We start from the raw sequence: 25,693 nt of genomic DNA on the forward strand, positions 1-25,693 counted from the left end.
ACATTATAGTATTAGCCTAATATACTTCTAAGATATACCCATATTTTATTTAATATCAAACGATGCATGAAGTGGGCATTAGATTCATCTCTAAGTTTACATATTTACAAATATATATTTACAATGATTAGGTGTAACTTATGTAGCAATATGAACACTATGCTTAATGCTAATTTTTCTTAAAAAACTTATTAATTTATTATCTAATAAATGAAAGTATTTTTAAATTATACCTTTGCTTTGTAAATCAATATTTTTTTTCAAAGGATAATTTTTTTAATCTATTGAATCATATTTAAACATTAGAATTTTTATGACAAAAAATGTTGAAATACCTAATGCAGATATCGAGATTCTGTATATCTAAAGAGACAATACAAAATTTTTTCGCAATTGTTAATATATATATTACGTAAAAACATAAGCAAAATATTGAAAGTTTAAACGACCTCAAGAGGTTTTTAGATACGTATCTTTAATAGTAATGTGATTAATAGCTTATAATATAATTTAATGAAAATATAAATTAAGTCATAATTTGAAATAAAGAAAAAACGAATATGATTTTTAAATTTGTAACAGAATATTACATGGATTATAAAATGTTAGTACATTTCATATTGCATTTCGAAATGTTAGAATGTTTAGTGTCTGTCGAATTGTCAATAATATTAATATTAAGGGGAGGTTCTACTTTGGAGAGTCAAAAAAATAGATTTTTTTTACATTTTTTGCATCTCTAAAGTGTGTAGAATATGCCTGTAAAAGGATTTTGCAATATTCAAAATTTTAAAGCAATTTATGACTTGTTGAACCGGACGGTAGTTAACAAAAAGTTATCAATAAAATAAAACTTTAAACGCGTTTTTCTCGAATTCACGTTTTTCAAACTGGCGGGAAATGTACAGCTTTAACCAATCATCCGATTGACATGAAGTTTTTTCCTACGAAAAGTAGATAATTTTTGTGGGCCCATGAACCTAAAAATGCTATAAATTTTCCAAAATAACTATTTCTTTGAACAGGTTGAAAGTGAAAAAAAGTTCGTGAAAATTGACACTTAATTTCAAATAGCTGCCATTCTGTAAATTAAAAAATTTTTCAAATAAAATGAAGTTCATGGCCCCACAAATTTAATATATTTTAATAATTTCATTAGTTTATTTGTCTCAGATAAACTGTCGACAGTCGAGATTTCCTGCCACGTACGCGCTGTACGCTCTGATGCACCCGTAGGCTACAGCCGCAATTTTCTACATTTCTAAAAATAAAAAATTTTTTTTGTATGTTGAAATATAAAAAACTTAATGCAAAAGAGCATTATTTTAATATCTCTTTCCTTTCCTTATGAAAAAAATTGATAAAAAATACATAAATTTTGGACCTCTAGACTAGATAGAACCTCTCCTTAATGTTTTTTTTGATAAAAAGGTATAAAATAAAATGCATAACGTTAAACATTTGCTACATATTTTATTCGTTAGATGCGAGTGAAATTATATAATGAGTTTTGTTCTTATTAGAATAATAATTTTAAAGATTTTTCCACAAAAATTGATATTTAATTACGTTTTGTATTTGTTATAAATAACAGTAAGTACGATGAAATGGTGAGAGACTCATTATAATAACCTTATAAATTATACATTTCTTCGTTGCGCACATTATATTAAGTAATAAAACGATCTTTAATTCTTCTTATCTTTAATTCTAATATTCTTTAATAATCTTTAATTCTAATATTCTCTCATTATGCGTTCGTTTATGTTTATTTGTCATGTTACACGTAACTTAAGGATTACATATGTTCGGCACGTTCATACAATACGTATATTAAATTTCTTCTACTTCAGATTTACTCAACTCTAATCCAATCGTATGGATAATTAAGTACGTGTTACTCGACAATTTGGCGTCTGGTTATTATTTTACTGTCGAACCTTGACAAGAGGTATCTGACGTTTAATTGCTTTTTCAAATAATTTTCAAAACTGATATTTTGCCTACCTCGTTATGCTGAAAAATACGTTGGCGTAGATCTATCGTATATATACAGTTGAATAAATCAGACGATAACAGGGTTCTTCGAGATCGGTTTTAAACTAACAGTTAATACCGGTTCTATTGACAGCTCTATCTTCCGCTATAAGGAAACGTCGCTTTGAGAAAGCGGTCCATTACCTATCCTCGCATTGCTGTTAATTCGTTTCGTTGTTGTATTATTTATTGATTCCATGTTACTCGCGGACACGATCACATCCGGCGATTTTTTATTACTCGTCACGACGGTCACCAATTCTTTCTCATTGACAGTCGTCTGCGTTGATCGCGAAATGCACGTCGGCAGCGAATCCCCATTTTTTCGTTCCTTCGTTTCCATTTCGTAGCCTGCGAACAAAAATACGGAGGTGCGTATGATTTATAGAACGTAATATGTAAATGGAGAAATAAAAAATATGTTAAAATTATATTCAAATTATGTGTGGAATTATTGGACAGAGAGCTTGGGAACCGTACTTACATTCGCTCTGAGTGGAGCAGTCCATCGTGGACGCGATATGTTTCTTGATAGCTTTATTTTGATCGCAAGTTGCAGCTGTCAAAACCGTCGTTGCTGTCACCGGTCCTATCATACTCGAGGCATTTGTGGCAGTTATCGCCGAACTTTTCGTTGGGTTGGGCCTTCCTGCCCTTACGGTTGGACGTACGTTTCTCTCAGGCCGAATTAAAATAATATACAGCTGCACATATAAATGAATCATTTTGTGATAAATTAAGTTAAAATTTAAAAACTAGTCTAGTGATTTGACAAAATTCGATATTGTAGTAAGTTAAAGAATTAATTCAGCTTCAATTTTTTACATTAAAAGAATTGTAAGTTAAAATTCATTTTTTAAAAACTTGTTTCATTTATAACATATATTTTGAAAAATATTAAGGTAAATATAAATTTTTAGTATTCTAAAATTTCTAAATATATCACGATTGTATTAATCTAAATTTAATTTGATTTGTCATCATTTAGGATTACTGAGCTCATCCAAGATTTCAAGGAGTTGCAATAATTGAATACTTGATCACGTTCGTTTTAAAGGTGAGGTTTAAAGCGTTTCTATATAGACATTTCAGTGTCAAGCTTCACCTTTGGACTGAAGAGGCAAACCACCGTCACGGATGCAGAAAGACTGATTGTTACAGACATCGAGGTAATTCTCAATGCGACGTTGCTTCCGGTACCGTAGTACAAAGGTACAAAAGCAAGCCATATGACGCACGTTGTATACATCGTTAAACCTAAATTAGAAATGTTATTTCTTAATAATGCTGTTCTTTTGTGCTTTATTAAACATTATTATATGGTAGGGGAGTCAATAAGTAATTGTAATTTTCAACAATCAAAGTATTAAAAATTTTTTATAATATTTAATTATTATTTATCTAAAGGTTATTTATTGACTTATCCATATACAATTGAAAGATACAATATCTTTTATGTTAAACATCTTTTACACAATTGTATTGTATAAATTCTATGATTGAATTTTTAACCTGATTAATATTATATAATAATTGCGTTTATTATTTTTTTATTGTAAGCTATATTTATTATAACAAATAATGTTTAACACTGTTATAATATTTAACTGTTAAATTATTATTATTATATTTACATGTCACGTATAAAATTTAAAGAATAGTGCTGTTTTTATTTCATTGACTCTTTATCGGCTTTTTTCAGTTATGAAATAATAGCACGTAACATGGTATGAATTAATAGTGTAATGTGGTGAATTATGTGTAATGTGATAAGAAACGGATATCGTGATGAAAAAGTAAACTTACCGATGTGTTTACTTTCGTTGAAAGCTTCTGGAATTTTTCTCGTGAGGATGGCGTAGATAGTACACACAATTATCAATATTATGGGATATGTAAATGCGATCATATAGCTGGTATCGATGTAGTTGTTGCATACGAGCAGATTGTCTTCCATCGTAGGATAGTGATGCATCGCTCTGGCAGGATCGATAATCATCCAAACTATATTAATTAAGATTTGCACAGAAATTAATCCGGAACAGATAATAAGTTGTGATCGTGGTGATATGAAGGACGGCCTCTTTGCACTCCCGGCGTTGAAGATTCTTGAGATTCGATTGGTCTTCGTTAACAAAGCCGCGTATACTACCGTGAAGCAAAAACCTGCGGCGAATCTGTCAATAGAGACGAAAAATTATATCTCTGGTTTTCTTAAAATAAAAATTCAATTAAAAAAAGTTGCTTTCTACATATAATTCATACTTCTGGTGCTGATTTTGGTTTGATATACAAAGAGATACGATCATCTTTATTTTTTCACGTTATTTTTCTCTAAACTTTTACCTCCGTTTCCGTCACGATATTGTTTTAAGGGAAATTTTTTACACTCTCACCACCATGATAAATTGCATTAAGAAGAAAGTAGAAAAATAAGTTGGAGAGTTATTAGATTCGTGAACCATGTAACAACTAGTAAAACTGCCACTCTTACTTGGGCAGCATTGATCGTACACGAGAAATGTAATTTACGGAGTAACTGTAACAGTCTGGCGGGAACAAAGAGATTAATGCTGTCGTGTCGGAACTTGTAGAATACACCCGAAAAGATTTATAGATTTTTTTTTACCTTTGAATACCGCAGACAATGTGCGTGGGCTTGAATATCAGAGTGAATGTGACGAGGTAACAAAGCAGAATTCCCGAGAGAAGAACATAAGATAGTTCTCGTCCAGACGCACGTACAACAGGCGTATCATTGTGTTTGAGGAAAACGCCGCAGACAAATAATGTCACCTGTTTTTTTTCGCATAAAACGTAATACGCACAAATCATATAAATGGCTATGGTATAAAATGTATAATACGATTATTGCAATTTGAGATACAATTGAGATATATAGGATTCAAAATCTCTCAATTTTAGGGAATTAATCGTGCGAAAAGTACGAGAGATACCTACCAACATCCCCGTGGCAGAAAAAGACATTGCACCTATTGCCCAACCACTTTCTGGACGTAGGAATTCCTCTGGAACTTCCTGGCACATCGAATGTGTTTCGTCCGGCAGCGTACCTCGTTCGCACTGCATGCACTGCGTCTCATCTTCGGGATGCCGTATCTATTTAGCAACAGAATAAAATTCTTTTTTCTGAAGAGTAGAATATAAAACGGTTGAATTCGATATTCCTATGTAATATAATTCGGTTCGCAAATTCACACCATTTATATATAATATGGTTAACATTTTTTTTCATCAATTTTTCGCAATAACGTTTGCGTTCCAATTTTTCTTCTTTTTCCGAGAAACATGATTATTTTATCGAGTTCAAGTATCATTCGTTATTCTTCGTTAAAGAATCTTATTATTTTCCCTTTACGTTGCAAAACGATATAAGTGCCGCATGTACTATGAAAGAAATTAAAAAAAGATAGGAGTAAAATATTGAAATAGAATTCGACACACTATAAAGAAGTCGCACAAATATCTTTTATCTTCGTCTAACACGTATTTAACGAGAATTTTAGCGTATAAAGGCAGTATATGATACTTTTCAAATCCGTTATCGTGAATTATTAATTGAAGAAGTGCCTGCAGGTAACTCAAGATATTGTATTTATATTCTTTAAAAATGAAAAAATCAAATATTAAATCAAATCAGGCACTTAATTATCTGTAAAACACATTACCTGATATTGAGTACAATTAAAGCAATGCCAGCAGCATCTTTCACCCTCGACGTATTTCTTTGCCTGACCGACTTCGCAAGGCAAGGAACATACGCTTTCAGGTGGCTGAGGTTGTCCAAGCTTAAATTGGATTTCTAAAACAAATACATATACAACAACAATGTAGAAACTATAGAACGTACTGTATTTAATAGGATGTTGTAGAGTAGAACGGACACGTTCAAGCGTGATAGAGACGTGTCTCATAACATGAAAATGTACGAGTTTACCCGACATGTTCAGTCGCAGTTCGCCTTCCAAGTATTTGCCAACGCGAATCCACTTGTACTTGCCCCGTTCGGTTTGCTTGAAATGTATGATGTTGTATCGCGCTGGTCCATCTCCGTCCTTGTCGAATTTGAATTTGTCTCCGCTTAGACCTTAAACGTAGTCGTTCGATGGCCTATGAGTATCATGAAAACTTGATCGAGACATATAAGTAGCTAATCACGATAATAGTGGGAGCATCCTATCATCTTTTTCATTAACTTTATTCTGCGCGAAAGCATCAAGAAGATAAACATGTATCAATTTGAGATAAAAATTCCAATTATTCACACCAAATATATTCGCCCTTCAAAACCTTCTCCAAGAAAACGCTTTGTCAGCTTACCCTCGAAATCCACATGGCGCAGGTACTGCAAAAGCAGCGTTCCGTTAATCGGTTTCATTTCATCGCACAATCCTGCTTTTCCATGGCAAAGATCGAGGTGCATATCTCTGAGAAAAAAAAAATAGTATTTTTTTCTTATAATTTTACCGTATACATAAAATTTTTTATAACTAGTCTAATCTATTAGAAAAGATTCCAATTACCGAAAAGCATAAGCGAATGCCATTACTGCATCGGAAACAAATTGTAGTTGGTCTTCGAAAGCCGTATTCTGTTTGGTAAGACGTTCCTTCGTTGTGCAATTTCTCGTGTAATTTACGTTATATGGCGTTCGGGGCGCGTTTGGATATTGACATTTAAAATGGTCTTCCCAAAATTCTGAAATCAACATAAGAACTTGGTTTTTCTTATTCCAGTATGTGATAATTCAATATCTGTCGGTTTGGAACGACTTCGGTTTCATCAATGTAAGATTAACTTTAATCCTAGTTCAATTTACTTTTTATCTTTTTTTAAGAATTATGTTTTTTCTAAAAATTTAGAAAAGAATAAAGGATTATCTTTTTTCAAAGAATTAAAAAAAAAATAAGGAATAAGTTAAACCGAAATTAAAAATAATCTTACTTTGAGAGGTGGAACCAGGCCTTAAGGAATCAACGTGTCGTGTACATTAACGAGAATGTGATTTCAAGTAAATATAATATTATATGCGCGCGCGTAATACTCTCTCGTTTTATTTTAACGAGAAGAGAATTGCAATATGTAAAAATACGATAGGATATATCATAAGCAGAATGCTTGGATCATTTCGTTCGGCAGCTAATAACATTGAACACATTAATATATAGGAACGTTAAATGTCGATTGACTTAGAGCACATAATAAACAAAGTGTCAGCCGACTATTGTGTCGTTTATTTTTATTGTTTATGAAAAACAATTAAAATTGTGTCGCATTCATACGCGCAGTTACATATAAAGTCCGTTTAAAAAATAACTGAACTTTTTAGAATGAAAGAAATCGTAGCATTTTCTGTGGATATATTTTGCATTCGAAAAATACGTATATATATTTACATGCTGTTGAAATTTTGTGACATTCAGATGAATAGATACTGAGTTATGACGATTTAAGTGACAGTTTTATTAGTTTTCGAAAAATGGGTTACGAACAAAGAGCTAACATTGTTTTAAACTTGGCGAAACTTTTATCGAAATGTCTCAATTGATAAAAATTGTGTATGGGGATGATTGTCTATTCCGTACACAAGTTTACGAGTTGAACATTTTGAGGCTAGTCAGAAAGATATTGACTGGTTTATGATGACAATCGGCCAGGTCTTGCGAGATCGATTTCCGCAGAAAACATTAAAGAAGTGAAGCTAGCCATCGTATACCAGTTAAAATTTTCTGTGAGATTATTGGAACAGGAATTAGGCATCTTTATAAAGATAGTATTCGGTGCATTCAATCCGAATATCAGACAGTTGGTTTCTTTTGCATAACAATGCACCATCTCATCATCGTGTTGCTTCAGTTAGCTCATTTTTAGCCAAAAACCAAATTGTTATGTTAAAGTTAAATCATTCACTATACTCACCTGACATAGTTTTGATTTCCCGATATGACTATTTTCAAAACTCAAAACACCGATGAAAGGATGTCGCCATGATAACATTTCCAGTATTCAAACGACCGTGACGAGCGTTTTCAATAGCATCACAAAAATAATTTTCAAAAGTCATTTTACGATTTAATTGAGCGTTCAAATTCCTCTCAGCCAGAAAGGATTGACCGATCAACATCGAATCAATGCTGATTCACCGTCAATTGATGTCAACCGACCAATCATTTCTGGCTTGGCTGTGTTATCTCTAAAAGAATGTATTTTGAATAAAATTAAATAATTCGAATTTTTCGAACGTGCCCACTAACTTAGCTGTTGACTGTACATATGAAAAAATGGAGGATATGATTTCCAATAATAGTTCCATCCTACAAGATGGATTTCTTATTGCGATACGTCTAGTATTAAATTTGACTTATTTTAATTTAACTTTTATAAACAGATTTATGATACGCCCATGGGCTTTCCGCTATCTCTCATTGTGGCGAATCTGGTTTTAGAAAATTTGGAATTGAGAGCATTGGGTCTAATACCGCATTTGCCCTTCTATCTGCGATATGTTGACATCTTTTGTCTGTGCTGCTTGAGTCTCTTAACGATATACTAAGAATTTTCAATTCGTTACACGAACAGTTGCAGTTCACAATGAAGGTTGGTGAGAACAATAGTTTAAATTTTCTTGACGTTAGATATTTGATTTTTTATTCTCATCACCCTTTATCACATAAAAGAGGAGTGGTTTATGACATGATGGACAAAATAATTCTCCTATCTGATCCGTCCTTCCACAGAAAAACTTTCATAGAAGCCATTAATCTTCTCATTGATAATTGTTATCCTTTAACCTTCATATTCTCGACAATTAAGTATAGGCTTAAATATCTGTTTTTTTTTTTTAAAGAAAGCGTTTAAACAACAAGTTAAACAAGGAACATATTGTTAAAGAAAAACGATTTACGTTTCCTTTCATAAAAAATATTTCAGAGAAATATTTTCATCTATTATAAGGAAATGTAATATTAAGATCGGTTTTTCAATTCCTCTAATACGTTAAAAAGTTTCTTCAAAACTGAAAAAAATTCAATGAATGTTATGTCTCACAACGATGTTGTATATAAAATTTCTTGTCAAGATTGTGACGCTACATATGTTGGCCAAACTAAACGACAGCTAAAAACGTTGAAGAACATAATAATCATAATCTTGACCGGAAAAAAGTTCAGATTTTGGATGACGAGAAGCATTACAACAAAAGACTAACTTCTGAGACGATTCATATAAGCAAACAAAAAAGCGGATTAAATAAGCAAAATAACACCGAATTTTTCTTTCAAAAGTCTATCTTCCTATTATAGACGTATTATTCCAGCAATTGAATCAGACAATATTTTCTCCTTTCCTGATTGGATCACTCCTTTGATTTTATTTCTGTCTTGTCTTGTGCCATTCCTTTTATGTCATTCCGATTGTGTCTAACAATCTGTCAACATCTAATTGTTCTTCCTGTCGATCTAGCAATTTTTCACATTTCTAAGGTAAGAACAATGGGTTTCAGTGCTTTTCCATTACATTAATTCATCGCTTACCTTAACTTACAGTCCATATATATCACCATAAAGGTAAAAGAATTTTATCCTACTTGTCACGGCTTATCACTTCGAATTCGATACTCTTATGACGAATCACGACAATTTTATTGTAAATCTAACTACGCTTAACTGACGAATGAAGACAAGACCGTTATATATGAATTTGTAAGTCATTTAACCACTGAAGGTGGTTCTGTGAGAACCGAAACGTTTGGAAGTTTGTATGTAATACAACCCGTTATAAATTATAAAATGTTCGACAAACACGTTACGTTATCTGGAGATGTGAGATTGAAATTAAATGTATATAATGAAGATTAGTTTTAATGGTTGTTAATATAAACTTACAAAGCTCATGAAACATGTTGAATGTTCCGTTTGAGGTGAGTTACTTTAAAAAATTTGTTGGTTTTCTTTTGATATGTCAATTTAATTTTGATATTTTAATCAGGATCCACTACAGTCGGGAACCTGTAAGTGACTCATGTTGACGGAATACTTAACATATTAATTACACATATGTATTGCTGAGGAGGACTCCAAAGTGAGTCGAAACGTTCAATAAAGAGGATTCTACACATTAATGATTAATTAAGATTGAAATTAATCGTTGGCACCTTCATCAGCCCGTGACTCGTATGGCCTTTACGGATTGTGTTATTATTATTTTTTTTTTGTATGTAATGTAAAGTTTGAACAATATAATCTGTTTTGCACCGACAATGTGCTAGGCTCATTGTCCTTATAAAGATATTCTATTTGAAATTATTAGTTGAGCCTTTAGAGATTTTGTTAAAATTAAATGATTTATTCAGAATTTAGTAATTTCTTTCATTTAAAAAACTTAGACATTTTTTAGACGAATTGTATAACTGCCAAGAACTTTCTTTGTCATAAGCGATACAACAGTTGACACTTTGTCTATTTTGTGCTTTTGCCTTTAGCAAAATTATGTTTGCGTGCCAAAAGTTTATCAGTATATATTGACAATAAAGTGATTTCTTATTAACAACTATATACATAGTTGTGTATATGCAATACAAGTGTATATGCGAATGCATATCCACGTGCATGTTACGATTGCTGTGCAAACTAGAATTTGCTAAGTTTTGCTCTTATCATAGATCCAGTATCCTTTAGCACTCTCTTACCGACAAACCATGGGTTTCTGCGATTGTTCTCGACGGTTAAGTTGAGGAAATACTCTTCGAAACCCTTAACGGGATTCGCCTGAGGTTGGACCGATAGAGTGCCCTCGACTTCCGGCTCGTTACCGTTACTCACTAATCCTCTTGCACTCCAGCCGTCGCTTCCAATCCAAGAAAAAACTCTGGTCGCTTTACGACGCCTGACCGCCCTCATGACCCCGGCGACTTCTTGATCGGAACCGAAGATAATGCAACCTACGGCAGTACAAGTTGAGAGGCGTCTGTAAAGTTGCGCACAGCACAGCCCTTTTTCACCCTTATATATCGTGATAAAAGAATCTTCACTATCCAATTTTATTTTATCGCCTACCAGCATTGCAAAAATTCGTTTTCCCCAAATGAGAAGGGTTCCAGCTTTCATTGAAAAAGTGCCGATGAAACGTTTTACTTTATGTCACGATCGGTGATTCCCGTGGGAATCGAGATTATACAAGCAGAAATCGATGAGGGTACGTAAAAGGGAGCATAAGGTCGACTTTACAAAGTCGAGAATGGTTTTGTTATATAAAAGGGTCTACGAGGAAATTCTACATAAAATAGATGTTTATCGCAAGATACTTTTTCCTTCGAAGTATAGGAGATACGAAGTATAGTAAATCTCAAACAATAAAATATATTCTTTGCCGACGTCGTATATGCCTTTCTTAGATAAAATTGGGTACTTTAAATTTGAATCGCTGTGAATCAAAGAGATGAAAATATCCTTTTGAGAAAAATTTTATAGATATTTATTTTCTCGACAATCCTACGTTTTAATAACAGGATTGTTAAGAAGAATGTACTAGAAGAATGATTGTTAAGAAAAATACATACTTAATAAATTAATTTTATTTATTAGTAATGAAATTTCATAATGAAAATAATTGAGCGTGAAAAATTTTGCATATTATCTTGTTAAAAAATGTAATTATTTCCGTTACCGTAATAAACGTTGTATACCCAGTTTGCTGCTTATGGAATGTTCCGGTTTCTGTACATCTTTCTCTCTTTCTCTCTCTCTCTCTCTCTCTCTCAATATATCTCTCTTGACCTAATATCTTGTATAGAGAAAGAAATATTCTTGGACAAGTATATTAACGAACCGTTTAATCTCTCTCTCTCTCTTTCTCTCTTTCTCTCTCTCTCTCTCTCCCAGCTTTAGCTTTTTAAAAAATATTTTCTCTCTCTCTTCAGAAGTGAATTATTTATAAAAAGTGTTGGCTGAAGGTTTGTCCAAGTATGAAATATTCTAAAAGTCATCGCCTCTGGAGATATCTCAAGGTTCAGGACTATGTTGAATAGATTACATAGATGAAATATTTAAGGCTGCAAAGAAAGCACGCATTACTCATCAGACAGAGTCGCTAATTCTTATATTTTCTTGAAACAAGATTACCGTTCTAACTTGAATACAGAACGTTATGTCATTAATTATATTTCTTTTTTATGTTCATATATATATACGGGTATGTGAAAAGAATTATGTGATAACACTATAATTTTTATGCGCCTTACAGTCGCTTTCAGTTTGTTTTATTTCTTATTTTGCTTTAGCGGGATGAATATCCGCTTATTTCTCTGTCATCTCATGTTTGATTTTTCTTCTAAAGTGTACAGTTATGTGTATATGTCGGAAGATTCTGATATTTCATTATCGACATGTATAAATACACGGTTCGATTTTATTTATCTTACCTCTCTCGTGTAACATAAGATAATATTTAAATAAACTCATTACAAAACTGATATCGTAATTTGATCGTAATTTGATCGTAATCTGATCGCAATTTTCTCTTCATGTATTATTTTACTTTATATCGAAAATCTATACTGATATCGTAATTGAGAAGTAGCACATTCCGTCGGTTGAAATGAAATACAAATATTAATGTCACCTTTTCTGGCTTTGAAGACAACATTGTTTAACATAAAATACATACTGAAAGAGATAATTTAATTTTTCCCACATGTATCCCACGTGCAAATATTTTGTCCTTTCGTGAATAGATCGATCGAAGACACGCGCGTGTTCAAATATTAAATTAAAACTATAATGTATCCGCATTTGTTTAACTTGCCAAGAAAGCCAAGGATTTAATGTTCGCTCGTCTCGCTTGGAAGATTCGAGGTAGAAGTGAAAGAGGTAGGCGAGTTCTGGAGATTTTCAACAAGTTTCGAATTGCATCTGACACAGTAGTGTCTGGAATGAGTCGCGTTTCCATTTCGATAATGAGTCCATTTCGTCAATCTGAAGCGGATCGAATAAAATCGAAGTCTTTGTTGCAGTCACCATCGATACGATACTGTTTCGTAATTGTATCTTTCCCGCGTTCGAAAATTCGTTTGCGTTTTAAGATAATTTACTTCCACTAGAAGAGTGGTGTATCGTGTGAATGGACAGACTATTGGAATGGGGATGCGACAATAATTTAAATATAAATCCTTTTTAATGACATTTATTCCATCCAAGAGCGGATTATCGAAGAAACGTCGGCTAAAATTTCATGGCTTATTCACACAATGTCGGTATATATCAGATTTATAATTTAAGAGAGAAAAGAGTGAGAGAGAGGATAAGAGGAAATTTATTATGTATGTTGTATCAACATTTCTAAACGCGTCAAAAATTATTACATATAAACATGCGATATTATAATGTAATAAATAATAATTGTACATTATTTTACTAATAATAAGAAAAAAATATTAATGAAAAAGAAACGTTTTTTACGTTTGCCTTTTGCACTTTGCTTTATGACTAAAACTTGTTCGGTTTATTAAATCTTTATTTTACCTCTCGCTCGTGGTTTTGTCAGCAACTTTGAAACTATTTCGTCGTAGGCAACTTCCTCGGCGACTCCGGAGTCCTTCACCAACTTTTCTTTGACGGCGATACATATGTTATATTTCCCTAGTAATTCCTCGAGTTCCTCGAAAGCCTGCAACACAGAGAGATAGAAAGGGATGTATTTTCTCGAAGACGTTTCCAACAATGCATCGTATCTAATGCGGGCTCATTCGTGGCCTTCATCGAGCAGTGCACGTAGTGCTTTGAGGTCTTTTAGAAGAAAGATGGGCGTAGCAAAGAATGAATAGAAGAGCGGGAAGAAAATGCACCTTAATGGAAAAATATAGACTTAAATGAAACACCTAAAGGTTTCTTTTTTTTACTAGATTGTATAAAGAAATCATGATTTAAATAACAGAGATCACTGCATTGAATCTTAAAGATATCATGAACACGAATTACTGCAAAAGTTGTTTCTGTCTCATGTTCGAAAATAGCGCTTTTGTACTAAAAATTCTTGTCACAAAATCACACACAGATTTTGAAATATCTTAAATAATATTTACCGAAATTAAACTTCAGATATTAGATATTAATCGATATTTTAATATGAAAATGTTAGTCACAATTTTCCTATACTGCAAAAATATTTGTCTTCTGATAGATATATAATAATAGAACGTCGCTTCTGACTGACAAATGGTGAGATTTAGTCGAATTGCTTTATCGAGATTGTTTCGCTCTATTGATTACGAAATGAATCACGCAATTGAAATTCCGCGGTGAGATTCGATGGTGAGGTGGAAAAACTCTCTTACTTTGTTGAACAAATGGATATTCGTAATAAAAATCCCTATTTGTTCCGTGCTTTTGGCTTTCGACCGCTCGTTGAAAAATGTTCTCTTCGTGCTACGAAATCATATATATGTATGTATATATATGTTCTCGTATCGATCCGTTCCTCCTAGACCGGTCCTCTCTGTGCAAATTTTTCGTATGCGATCCGTATGTCGCGCAGAGATCGCTGATTTCCAATCCCATCGCGAATGGTATTATCGATTCGGTCGTGTCATACAGAAAAACGTAGTTACGTACGAATATGGTTTCCCTCTTTTCCCGTATTTTTAACTATTCCCTAAGGTTTCACGTGATAATAAATTTTACAATAATAAAAGTTCCATATTTTCCATGCTGTACCGCAAGTAATTCAACTTTATTACTTTATTACTAGAAAATAATTTTAGCAACTGAATAATTGGATCCAATTGCTCAAATGTTAAAATCACATTGGACCGTTTCTTCATTGCCATTTTTAATCTTTTCTTGTATATAAAACAATAAAATACAAATATCTTTTAATAAAGATATAACAAAAGGTGTGCATTTCAGCTGAGTATCGATATCCAATGTTCATTATTCTTCGGTCAGTATACAGATCATTGTTCCATGAGTCCAATAAATTAACAGTTATATTACCTAGCTGGAGGGTGGTTTCGAATTCCTACGTACATATATTATATATTCAAAGCGAGGTCCTTCCTTCATTATTACAAGACGCTGTTGTGTGCTATAATGATCCTTGTTTCTCGCCCTCTCGGGTGAGAATTGAATTTGATGTCTATATGTAATTGCCATATCTTTAGTAATATTAGATCTGTAATTGAGATATAAAATGAAGGACATTCGAATCTTTATTACTAAACGTTTATTTACATTGGCATTATTATCCACGTGATATTGTGAGATGATATTTCGTATTATACAAAAGGATTTGAAATTATTTATGTTGAGAAATTTTTATTTGTAAACGGCTTTGTCTCTGTCATATTTACTTAATGAATTTCACAGCAGGATTTTCTGACCTTTAAAATAATATAAATAAAAAGTAGTAAGAAACGTGATAAGCGAGAAATATGGTTGATTTTTAAAATATGAAAGAGTTTAATAATATTTTATATTATATATGAAGGATTTATGTACATATGATAGATATATTCCAGGGCAATATAATTTCAGGGCAAAGGAAGAAATCATGGAAAAGTAAGTGCGATATCTCGAGGGGATAGAGAAGGGAAGTTTAGGGACAGGCTATACGAGTTTTTTAAAGTTCTTAAATATTTATCAGGCTACAAGATCTTTTGGAGCTTTCCAGTAGCTATCTTTATTTTTCATACACATTTACGGTTACTAGGTTTCATGGATTTTGCATGTTATGTATTTTGTCACCTTTTGCAAAGTATCGTGAATGGCACGAATGTGAACAAAATAATTAAAAAATCATATTTTCCGTGGAAAAAAATCCGTAATACTTTCCTCGTTATTTAAAAACAGTATATAAATTTCATCATCCAAATAAGCAAATATTTTGCAGATAAATTCTTTCTGTAATAAAATTTTATAGATATCATATATCCAGATTTTATTTTCTTTGTTGTCAATTTATTAAAAATAAATGTTGCATTTTATTGCTCGCCTGCGGATGTATTTTCGAACTAATTTAAGTACGATTACTTTAATGCGCAAAAACATTGTGAAACCGTTTTTGGCTCTTTAGTTTCCACGAAGCCACACGTCCGGCACTCAAGTAACTTCCATCTAATCTCTTAGTCTCCGGCATGCCGATAATGTGGACCACGCAAGATCGATCGTTATGTAGTCCGCGTATTTCGCAAGGAATCTAATTATTGGTATGAACGTAATGCCTCGTTTTTCCCTCGTCTCTCGCTCGGAAAGCTGAATATTGTGGTATAAATTCTATCAAGTGCACGCGACTTGACACGTACGGAGCGACGTATATGATAGGCAGTAATGAAATTCTGATCGGTTGGGTAACAAGGGTGGTCTTTTCTTTTGATCGTGTCGCCAGCTATTGCGGCCTTACGAGAGAGTAATAGATCGAAATGTCATTTCTCTGTACCATCAAAATGTGGCTGCGTGTAAACTGTGCCGCTCATACGTGTCGCCTATGTATGCTCCCGAAATATTAATTTAATGTGGGCACATCCATCATCGAATTTTGCTCGCAAATGCGATGATTGTGTGATTAATGCTATGGCCACGCGAATTTGACGTCTAGAATTGTCAGCTGTAACAATATGATTGTATTCTTGAATGTTAAATTTCTCTTGCGTATTTTAAAACGGAATTTCTTTTCTCACCTGTACTCAATTAATCCACAGTAATCTGTTCTCAATTAAGATATTAATTGAAATAATCGATATTATTTTAATAATTGGAAATTGAGAAAATATTGTGAGGATAACTAGATACGAAAGACGAGATTTATGGTTTAAATCACGTCACGTACCTATACGCATCATATGCGCATATTTCACGTATATATATATGCTTATATACAACAAAATCAATTTTTTGCTCATAAATATTAATGTTTCGCATCAAATTATTAGATCCGTCTTGCTTTTTTTGTGTGATACGTAATTCTAGCATAATCACATGTCTGTGTGCGTAATAATTGTAATATTATAAGTGTTATAAATGTTTATAATCAATTATATCACAGCATATTAATTATAATTACAATTGTATATATTTAATATTTTCACTTTCACAATATTAAATCTTTAAATGAGGATTGTAATTTATCTTCATTTTATGTATTTTTCTTTCAAATTTATATATCCCGAGATAGATAATGTTGCGTAATTTTAATAAATAAAGAAACTATCGTTATATCTTTTATCACATTTAATTTGATTTCCGTGAGAGTTACTGAAAAATATAAGAAAAAATTTTAATTTATTAAAGTTGCATAATTTTATTTTATTTTTTTCGGAATGTAAAGTTTGATGAAAGGCCAAAAATAATAGACTAATTTACATAAATGCAATATTAATCAATACAAGCTAAATTTTATTCATAAAATAGATGCTAGATTTTAATACAGTTCGTGATAAGAGCCCGTTTATCAACGTAATTTGAAATGTAAGAGAACAGAATATATTCGGGATATATTTATTGTATATAGTGCGAGATTAAATACATATGTATATTGGAATTTAAGCAGTACAAAAGAAATCTCTCATTACGATAAAAGGTATTCGTAATGAAATCATACACACAATGATTTATAACGCTAATTTCCTATCGTTTCAATTTCAATCGTATTTTAAGCGACTAAATCGCGCGGAAAATCCGTGTCATTCATCACGCTTACTGGATATGATTCATTAATCGCGGGAAAATTAATCAATCGCGCGAGATAATCGCTAAATGAGGATCGTTATACGTCTTGAAATGAAACGCGACAAGCGGAACGATTTATCCGCTTGCTTCTACGTTGGTATGCGAATTGTAACCGGCGACTTAAGTAAACAAATGTTCGGTTGGACGTTTGTTTTCGTAACGTTGCAGCATCAAGATGCATATAGCGCGCTAGTTTACACAAAGTCGCCGCGCTATCACTCGCATGTTGATCAAAGATGCGTGATACTCGCAATGTTCATGAAATCATTTTATCTTTGTTATTTATCTTTGTTATTTATTGTTAAACAAGGACAAATAATGCTCGCAAGCATTGTAGGTGTCAAACGGAATGCACCCAAATAAGTTATGGCACAGATCAGCACAGATCGCTCCTATTAGAGCCCTAGAAAGAGATGCGACATTGAACGGGTAAGGCTGAATTCCTGTCGCCATTTTTTTTTCAAAGGATACTATTATTGTAGTATCTCATTACCACGTGCTACAATAGCCTATGCGTGTGAACACAATGAGAAAAAAAATGACGTCGTGATCACGTATTGCTGTATAAGGCTGTGTTCCAAATTTACTGCCAGCACTGAAAATGTTACAGTTTACGTTACGTACACTATAGATTTTCAGTACTGGCAGTCAATTTTGGAACACAGCCTAAATCACGTGTTTTAGACAGCTATAATCAGACCTATCCCCTCAATGTTGCATCTCTTTTTTTTTAGGGCTCTAATCGCTTCGTGTGTCGCATATCGTATTATTTCTCGAGAACCACGTATCTTTGTGCTGCCTGATACATTTAGCGATTAATCATCTCTCGTTTGATTAATTTGCGCGATTAACGAATCGCTAATGTGATAGAATGAATGATATCCTTCTCCATTACGATGGATATTTTGCGAAACTTTGAAATACTCTTTGAATCGGGAAAACTACGAATGGATGTTAGAAACCATTGTTCCATTACGTACGTGGGCGATAATGATTTCTTTAGCTGTGCTTGAATTCGAATCGATCGAATCGATCGTTCACGCTATTGTGTTTTCCGTCGATCAACCGTAATTTGCTCACTCTCGAAATTGAGTGCGGAGTAATGCACAAATTGCCGAATAGATTCAAATAACGAAAGGCCGTGATCTTTTACGTTCATTTAATACATACATCATGGAATTCATGCAAATACGGAAGTATATCGCATGTAATAATATGGAACTTTGATTATATTCTCTCGGATGATCAGTCACACTTTTCTCAACCGTCAATTTAATTGACTCGCTTCAAGGCAATTACATTGTAACGTACGTTGCTGCAATGTTGCTAGAATGTTTCAAAATGTTTCTTGTTTACTGGAATGTCTTATCGTTTAAGCTTTTTGGTGCAATATAACCTTAAAGGATGAGGAGACTCTAAATCGAGTAATACTGGTGACGTGCATAATTAGTGAATACGGTCGTTATTAGCATTATTAACTTCATATTTGAGTATTACGATCATAGAAGAAATTTTATGTTCGTAAACTGGTGATTTGTTAATGTGTATCTCACAAAATTTACATAACAAAATCGCGTAAACAATCGATAAAGCCAACAAGTATTATTTTTTAATATCATGTTCTATATGGATGTTTTTCATAACTCATTTAACTCATACATCTATACTCCTTCACGTCGTTTAAGTTCTAACATGCAAAAACAATCACGAGGTTGTATTGCTATTCAACGTGCGGAAAGTGGCGCAAAAATGCAGATAGAGTTCTCCCGGCGATAATAGGCTTGTTTTTTTTAACTTTGAACTTCTTGAACTCTCTTTTTTTTCTCCAACGTGGAAAGAAAAAGAAGAAAGATGAACCATGCAAGTTCTTTAGCTAAAAAGCAGGGTTGGCAAGTAACGCGTTATATATACTTGTAACATCGTTACCGTTATAAGTTACTTTTTTCGGTAACGATTGGGTAACGACGTTACATTTTCTTCTGAGTAACGTTCATCATGGTAACGCAATTACATTTTTGAGGTAATGGTAATGATTTCACTGGTTACTTTTATCGTTACTTTATTTCTATTTACATAAAAGTTTTAATCGTAATTAAAGCGTATACATTTATTAGCAGGGTTGGGTAAATTAACTTTTTTTTAACTAAGTTAAGTTAAAGTTAACAGCCTTGAAAATTTAATTTAATTAAAATACGAGTTAATCCATAATGAAATTAATTGAATTAAAAGTTAAGTTAATGAGAAAAGTAATTGAAAAGTAGATTGAAAAGTTAAAAGTTAAATTTGATCCGAACGAACAACCAAAGAAAAAAAGAAAAAGAAAAAGTTTGACCATTTTACATAATTTTTCGTATTTTTCCTTTTTCACAGCATATTTATTAAAGAATCTGGTTATTTTTATGCACAAGTAACGATTATACAATACAAAATTACTAAATTATATACTCATTATCCCCTCGTATTGTGTCTGGGAATTGACTTAAAACAAATCAAATTAAAAGTTAATAGTTACCGATAAAATGTAACTAAATTAAGTTAAAAAGTTAAGAGTCTAAAATGTAACTAAGTTAAGTTAAAACTAACTTTTTAACTTAACTTTTATCTTTTTAATTTAGCACTATCCAACCCTGTTTATTAATTTTCGAGTTATTTCTTTACTAAAATATAGAATTCCGATATCTTTTTTGTATTTACCGCAGGAATTTATCTAATTATGCATATAATAGCGTTTTTCATTGACAAAACTAGTGCGCATTCAGTGCACTTTAAAGCCGCTGTACAATCAACGTAAAGATGTATAGTTAATAAAAATATACAAACGAGTTAAATCGCGAAATCCTCAATACATTTTAATATGCTATTTGATAAAATATACTTTATCAATTGAGATATCTCATTTTTATATTTACAATTAGAGTTGTGTACAACGGCTTTAAAATTGGTTTTACATTAGCTGCGTTCAGCAGACTCAACAGTTTTGCAACCGTTTTATGATTGTCTGCTGAGATAGGACCATTCTTCTAGATCTAAAAGTATGATCCAATTAGCGCGAAGGAAACTTACAACAGTTGCAAAACAAACGTTCTGCTGAACGCACCCATTAGTCGCATCGCAACGTCGCAAGCGTTGCGGTCCAATCAACGACAAGCTAGTTCGACTCTGATTGGACCGCAACACTTGCGACACGCTTACAACGCTGCGATGCGGTCCAATCAAGCTAGCTTGACTCTGATTGGACCATAACGCTTGCAACACGCTTGCGACATTGCGATGCGACTAATGTAGAACCAGCTTAATGTGCCCTGAGTGCGCACAAGTTCTGCCAATGAAAAACGCTATAATATTCTATTAGTATTATGGAAAGAAAGTAACGAAAAAGTAACGACTCGTTACATTTTGAAGAACGGTAACGGTAACGAGTTATTTTTGCAAATCAATAACGATAACGAGTTACTTTTTAAGAAAAAGAAGTAAACGAGTAACGGTAATGAATTATTTTTATGAGGTAACGTTGCCAAGCCTGATAAAAAGAACAGACCTAATTCGGACTCCTGACGAATGAAGTTAGCCGCGCGATTTACGAATTCTCCGCCATGTTGGATTCAATCGTTTGCACGTTTTGCTCTGGCCTAGCCCGAAGGGCATTTCACTCTCCAGTCACAGTGTGTGTCTTAGCGAGTCGGTGCGTTTAAAAAACGTTAAGTCAACACGAAGTCAGTGCGAATCAACGAGCGCAAAATAGCAAAAATACTGGCTACGTTTACACCGTACGCTTAGTCCGCGGCCTATACAATATATGTCCTTGTTTATCCTGTAGGTTAAACAAAGACACCTATCGTATAGGTCGCGAACTAAGCGTACAGTGTAAACGTAGCCAGTGCGAGGAATCAGTAGAAGTCAACGAAAATAAGGAGCGAGTCAGCGAGAGTCGAGCAACAATGATTGTTTGACTCGAGAGTGAAATGGCCGTAAGTTGAAGGCAAGAACCTTTCAAATCTGTTGAAAGCAAGAGCCAACCGAAGAAGAAGTTGCGTGATATCGCGTCTATTTACGAGACCTCACGGCGTCATTGGTGTCATGTGGATCGTAGCGTCGTTCACAAAGATTGTTTGCGTTATTCTTCCGTCGCCGTATAATACAGTTCGCGTCGTATCATTCGTAAGATTAATACCGGGAGTGCCGTGCAAAGTGTCGTGCGATCATAACTGCTAATATTTTCGCGAGTGAACGTCGCAGTAAGTGAACGTCACGAAGAAGCGACAATGGAAGGCGCAAAAGGAGCCTGGGAGGCATCGGGCGATGGCGGAGCAACCGTGGAGTGAGTAATTGTTATTCATTTATTATACGCAGATTTCGCCACTTTTTCAGGCGCGTCTTGATTCGCCCATTACGTGATATCCATTACTCGACCATATAATACGACGCTGGAGATTTAACACCTGCTCAATTTTTCACCAAATTCGATAGCCAACGTTGCGAGCATACGAAAAGAGATATTATGCCGCGAACGTCGCGTCTCACTTATTGTACGGTTGGAATATTGCACAATTTTTCATGGATTAATTATGCGAACGAGTTAATGAAAATATGCGGCAGCTAGCAACGGTCGTCGGTTGCTAGCTGCCGAACATTTCTTCATTTTTGCATTTGCAAATCAGATACCTGTTAAAAAGACGATTTAAAAATTTAACCGACGCAGTAATTACTTTTTGAAGTATTGATTATTTTGAACATTGTTTTAATATATTTATACGTTACAGATCGATGCAGTGCTACAACTCCGCTGCTGCGCATTGATCAGTGAGTTATTTTTTATTTTAATTTTGAGGCAATGGATTTGTGAAAATTATGTTACAAAATAAAATGTATGCATGAAAATGAGATACAAAAAATCACGAAGAATTTTTTTTCTAATGATTATCAATTATTATACCTAAATTTTTATTTAAATTGATAAAAAATATAACAATAATATTTTATATTACTTTTTTTTTTAATCTTATGAAATATCTGAATGTATTATTTATTCTTATAATTATTACAAAAAAATAAAAAAATTTAAATACCTATCAAAAATAGGAATATTGCAAATAAACATATCTTATAATCTATTGCCTTGAAATAGATGAGCTGTGATAAAACCTAGAAAATATTTTTAATATTTATAATTATCTGTCGACCTTTTGTGCAAATACAAAAACGCATGTGTATTGAAATTATAAAGGAGATATTCCAAAAAAGGAGATATCTCATTATTTTTAGCATTTTCTTTTCAATTCATTCAACTATGATAAAAATATAAAGAAGAATTAAAATAAAAAAATTAATATATTTCTCAATGAATTTTCGTGTTAGTTTTCTACACTGCAGACAAACGTCAAGACGGAATCTGTTACAGTAATAATAAAGAATGGTACATACACGTGTATGTTTTATTTATAATGTGTACACATGGGAAAATATATTTTGCGGTAACGTGTCGCAGCGAAGACATTTATGCATTTTTCATGACACGAATGCAACTGATTGAGGATGGCGTTTCCTCGCTTTTATGTTAAAACCGTAGGATCGTCAATTATCGTTTCTTCATTTAATAAAAGCATGACTGATATATTTTTCAATTACGCATTTATTAAACGCGTTAGCTTTCAAATCGAAAATGAATAAAACACTAGGCATCCTATGAGTCTGTTTAAATTAATTCGATATTTATCGTTATTATATGTATAGTCATAAACGTTTTCTTTTTAATTATATTTTTCTGTGAATATACATTTAAATCCTTTATTAGGTATAGACGATTTTCTCTTTTCTTTCTGTTATTTTTGTTCCAACTTTTATCACATAATTCACGCGTTTTTTCCTCATATAGGATAATTTACGGAAAATCAACATAACTCTAATAATTACTAAAAATAGAAACGTTTGTTTGATATAATTAAATCTGACTTTTGAAATATTTTCTCTATAGAGTTGCAAATTGCTTACATTACGCGATTTCTATGAAAGCACATTATTGTGGAAAGCATATTTGTGCTATCTATCTTTATATTATCAAGGAAAACAATTCGATGTAAAAAGGCTAGCTGGTAGGTACCTAATACTTTATAATGAGAATCAGGATGTCAAATTATTACGTCTATCGTATTTATGATTTTCAATCTCCTGCAATCGATGATTATAAATTGCTCCTGTTTTATATGCTGCATAAAGTTATACCAGAGAGTTATATTATATGAATATCACTATCGCGGTAGTTGTATACGTAATGAATAATATAATAATTATAGGTACACTGAGAGAAAAATATACTAATTATAAATATTAACAAATATTTGTTTAAATAGTACTATAGCTGAATATTTACTAAATGAGAACATATATTTATTTGATACAAAAACCATTAATTTGATTTAACCATAATTTTTTTATTTAATAAATATTTATTTACTATAAGTAAATATTAAGTTAGTACTATTTAAACAAATATTTATTAACATTTAGTACATTTTTCTAGTGTAGCAATTAATAAGATAATAATTCTATTATATCTTTCAGAATACAACAATATTTGAAGTAAAATTGATGTTTTTAAGTAATGTTTAGCAAAGCACATAACATATATCTTTTTTGTAAGAAATTATTGATAACATATATAAGTTTATTTAATTTAGAATATTTAGGAGAAAATTTTCAATGAACATTCCATCGTAATTAAACTCTCTGTAAATTCACATTACTCGTGAAATTCACGTGAAATTCATTTGCTAGACGAGATCAAACAACTCGGTGGAATAGACTTGCCACAAACTTAAAATAATCTTAATTGGGAGCAAGTAAGCGTGTCACTGAAATATACATGAAATATAAATATAAAATTTTTATGTTAGCAATTTAGAAAGGAGAGAAAAAGAAAAAAAAGGAGGGAGAGAGAGAGAGAGAGAAAGAAAGAAATTTGCAGTGTAAGACCAGAATATTACCCTTGCTAGAGAGAAATATTTAACGAGACTCACGATTTCTCCTGAGTTATTTAATTGTCGCATATACCGAGCAAACGAAAGGTACCATAATTTTCGTGCAATGCTAAATATTCGCTGGATTGCAGATGAGAGATGAGCGTCAAAAGGGGAGTTGAAATTATTTATGCGCCATTGTGAATTATTATAATGGACTGCGACAGGAAAATTCCAGTTTACTTTCCATTCATTTTCGTTCTTCCATGTTTAGTTTCTGCGAATATTATGATTTATCGATTCACTTGTCAAACTGTAGTTGCATTAAGGCCTATTTTATAAAATAAAATCATTTTCAAGTGACATAGCTCGTGTATTACGTACAACATAAAATTAATTTTACATCGCTATGCAGTGTACGTGTTATTAGTAGATATCTAATTTTATCAAGAAATTCAAAATTATGATAGCTATTTGAAATGCAAAATATTAAAATATTAAAATTAGAAATTAATTTCTATTGGTGAAATGTCGACAACATCTCTATAAAAGATAAGCATATAATTTTGATACGCGCGATACTGAAAGAATAATATTGGCAAAGTTATAAACATATTAATGATTATTTAATTTTAAACAAGAAACAGTGTGCTTCCTTAAATATTACTTAATAATAATTACTTATGTTTCTTGAATATTTTAATTAATTGCTGTGTAATTAATTAAAATATTAGATCATTATAATATAAAACGTGTATTAGTTTTATTTGTTATTTTTTTAAAGTTCTATTGTTTATCTGCAGTTATATGAGTTTATCAAAAAAGTCGTTGCAATTTTATATTAATTTATTTAACATTCGTATAGTAGGGGAGAGTAGTCTAAATCGGACCGTGTTCTAAATAGGATCTTTTTAATTTAAATGAATACGGTTAAGCAGATTTGCGTACTATTTATAACGTAAAGTC

At 32.3% G+C, this 25,693-nt stretch overlaps 2 protein-coding genes across 3 annotated transcripts in view; one reads left to right on the forward strand and one right to left on the reverse strand.

Moving 5' to 3' along the window:
* Positions 1-1,761: 1,761 nt before the first annotated feature.
* The window catches only part of Glurb (metabotropic glutamate receptor B), a 139,133-nt gene continuing 115,201 nt past the window's right edge, over positions 1,762-25,693 (reverse strand). Inside the window, exons 5-16 of the mRNA XM_018452599.1 lie at positions 13,575-13,719; positions 10,745-10,996; positions 6,582-6,756; positions 6,379-6,485; positions 5,996-6,145; positions 5,727-5,860; positions 4,999-5,157; positions 4,667-4,833; positions 3,844-4,214; positions 3,143-3,294; positions 2,522-2,741; positions 1,762-2,388 (exon numbers count right to left, since the gene is read on the reverse strand). Coding sequence (XP_018308101.1) covers positions 2,144-2,388; positions 2,522-2,741; positions 3,143-3,294; positions 3,844-4,214; positions 4,667-4,833; positions 4,999-5,157; positions 5,727-5,860; positions 5,996-6,145; positions 6,379-6,485; positions 6,582-6,756; positions 10,745-10,996; positions 13,575-13,719 — 2,277 coding nt within the window. The 3' untranslated portion in view covers positions 1,762-2,143. The remainder of the gene's footprint in view (positions 2,389-2,521; positions 2,742-3,142; positions 3,295-3,843; positions 4,215-4,666; positions 4,834-4,998; positions 5,158-5,726; positions 5,861-5,995; positions 6,146-6,378; positions 6,486-6,581; positions 6,757-10,744; positions 10,997-13,574; positions 13,720-25,693) is intronic.
* The window catches only part of LOC108725543 (UNC93-like protein), a 141,841-nt gene continuing 137,936 nt past the window's right edge, over positions 21,789-25,693 (forward strand). Inside the window, exons 1-3 of one of the 2 annotated variants that reach the window (XM_018452612.1) lie at positions 21,789-21,839; positions 21,879-22,092; positions 22,535-22,574. The gene's annotated coding sequence lies outside the window, so the exon portion shown is untranslated. Of the gene's footprint in view, positions 22,093-22,534; positions 22,575-25,693 lie in introns of both variants that reach the window. The other variant, XM_018452610.1, reaches the window with a different exon arrangement.

Source organism: Mycetomoellerius zeteki, unplaced genomic scaffold (assembly GCF_001594055.1).
Source record: "Mycetomoellerius zeteki isolate Tzet28-1 unplaced genomic scaffold, Tzet1.0 scaffold35, whole genome shotgun sequence".
Lineage (NCBI taxonomy): Eukaryota > Metazoa > Arthropoda > Insecta > Hymenoptera > Formicidae > Mycetomoellerius > Mycetomoellerius zeteki.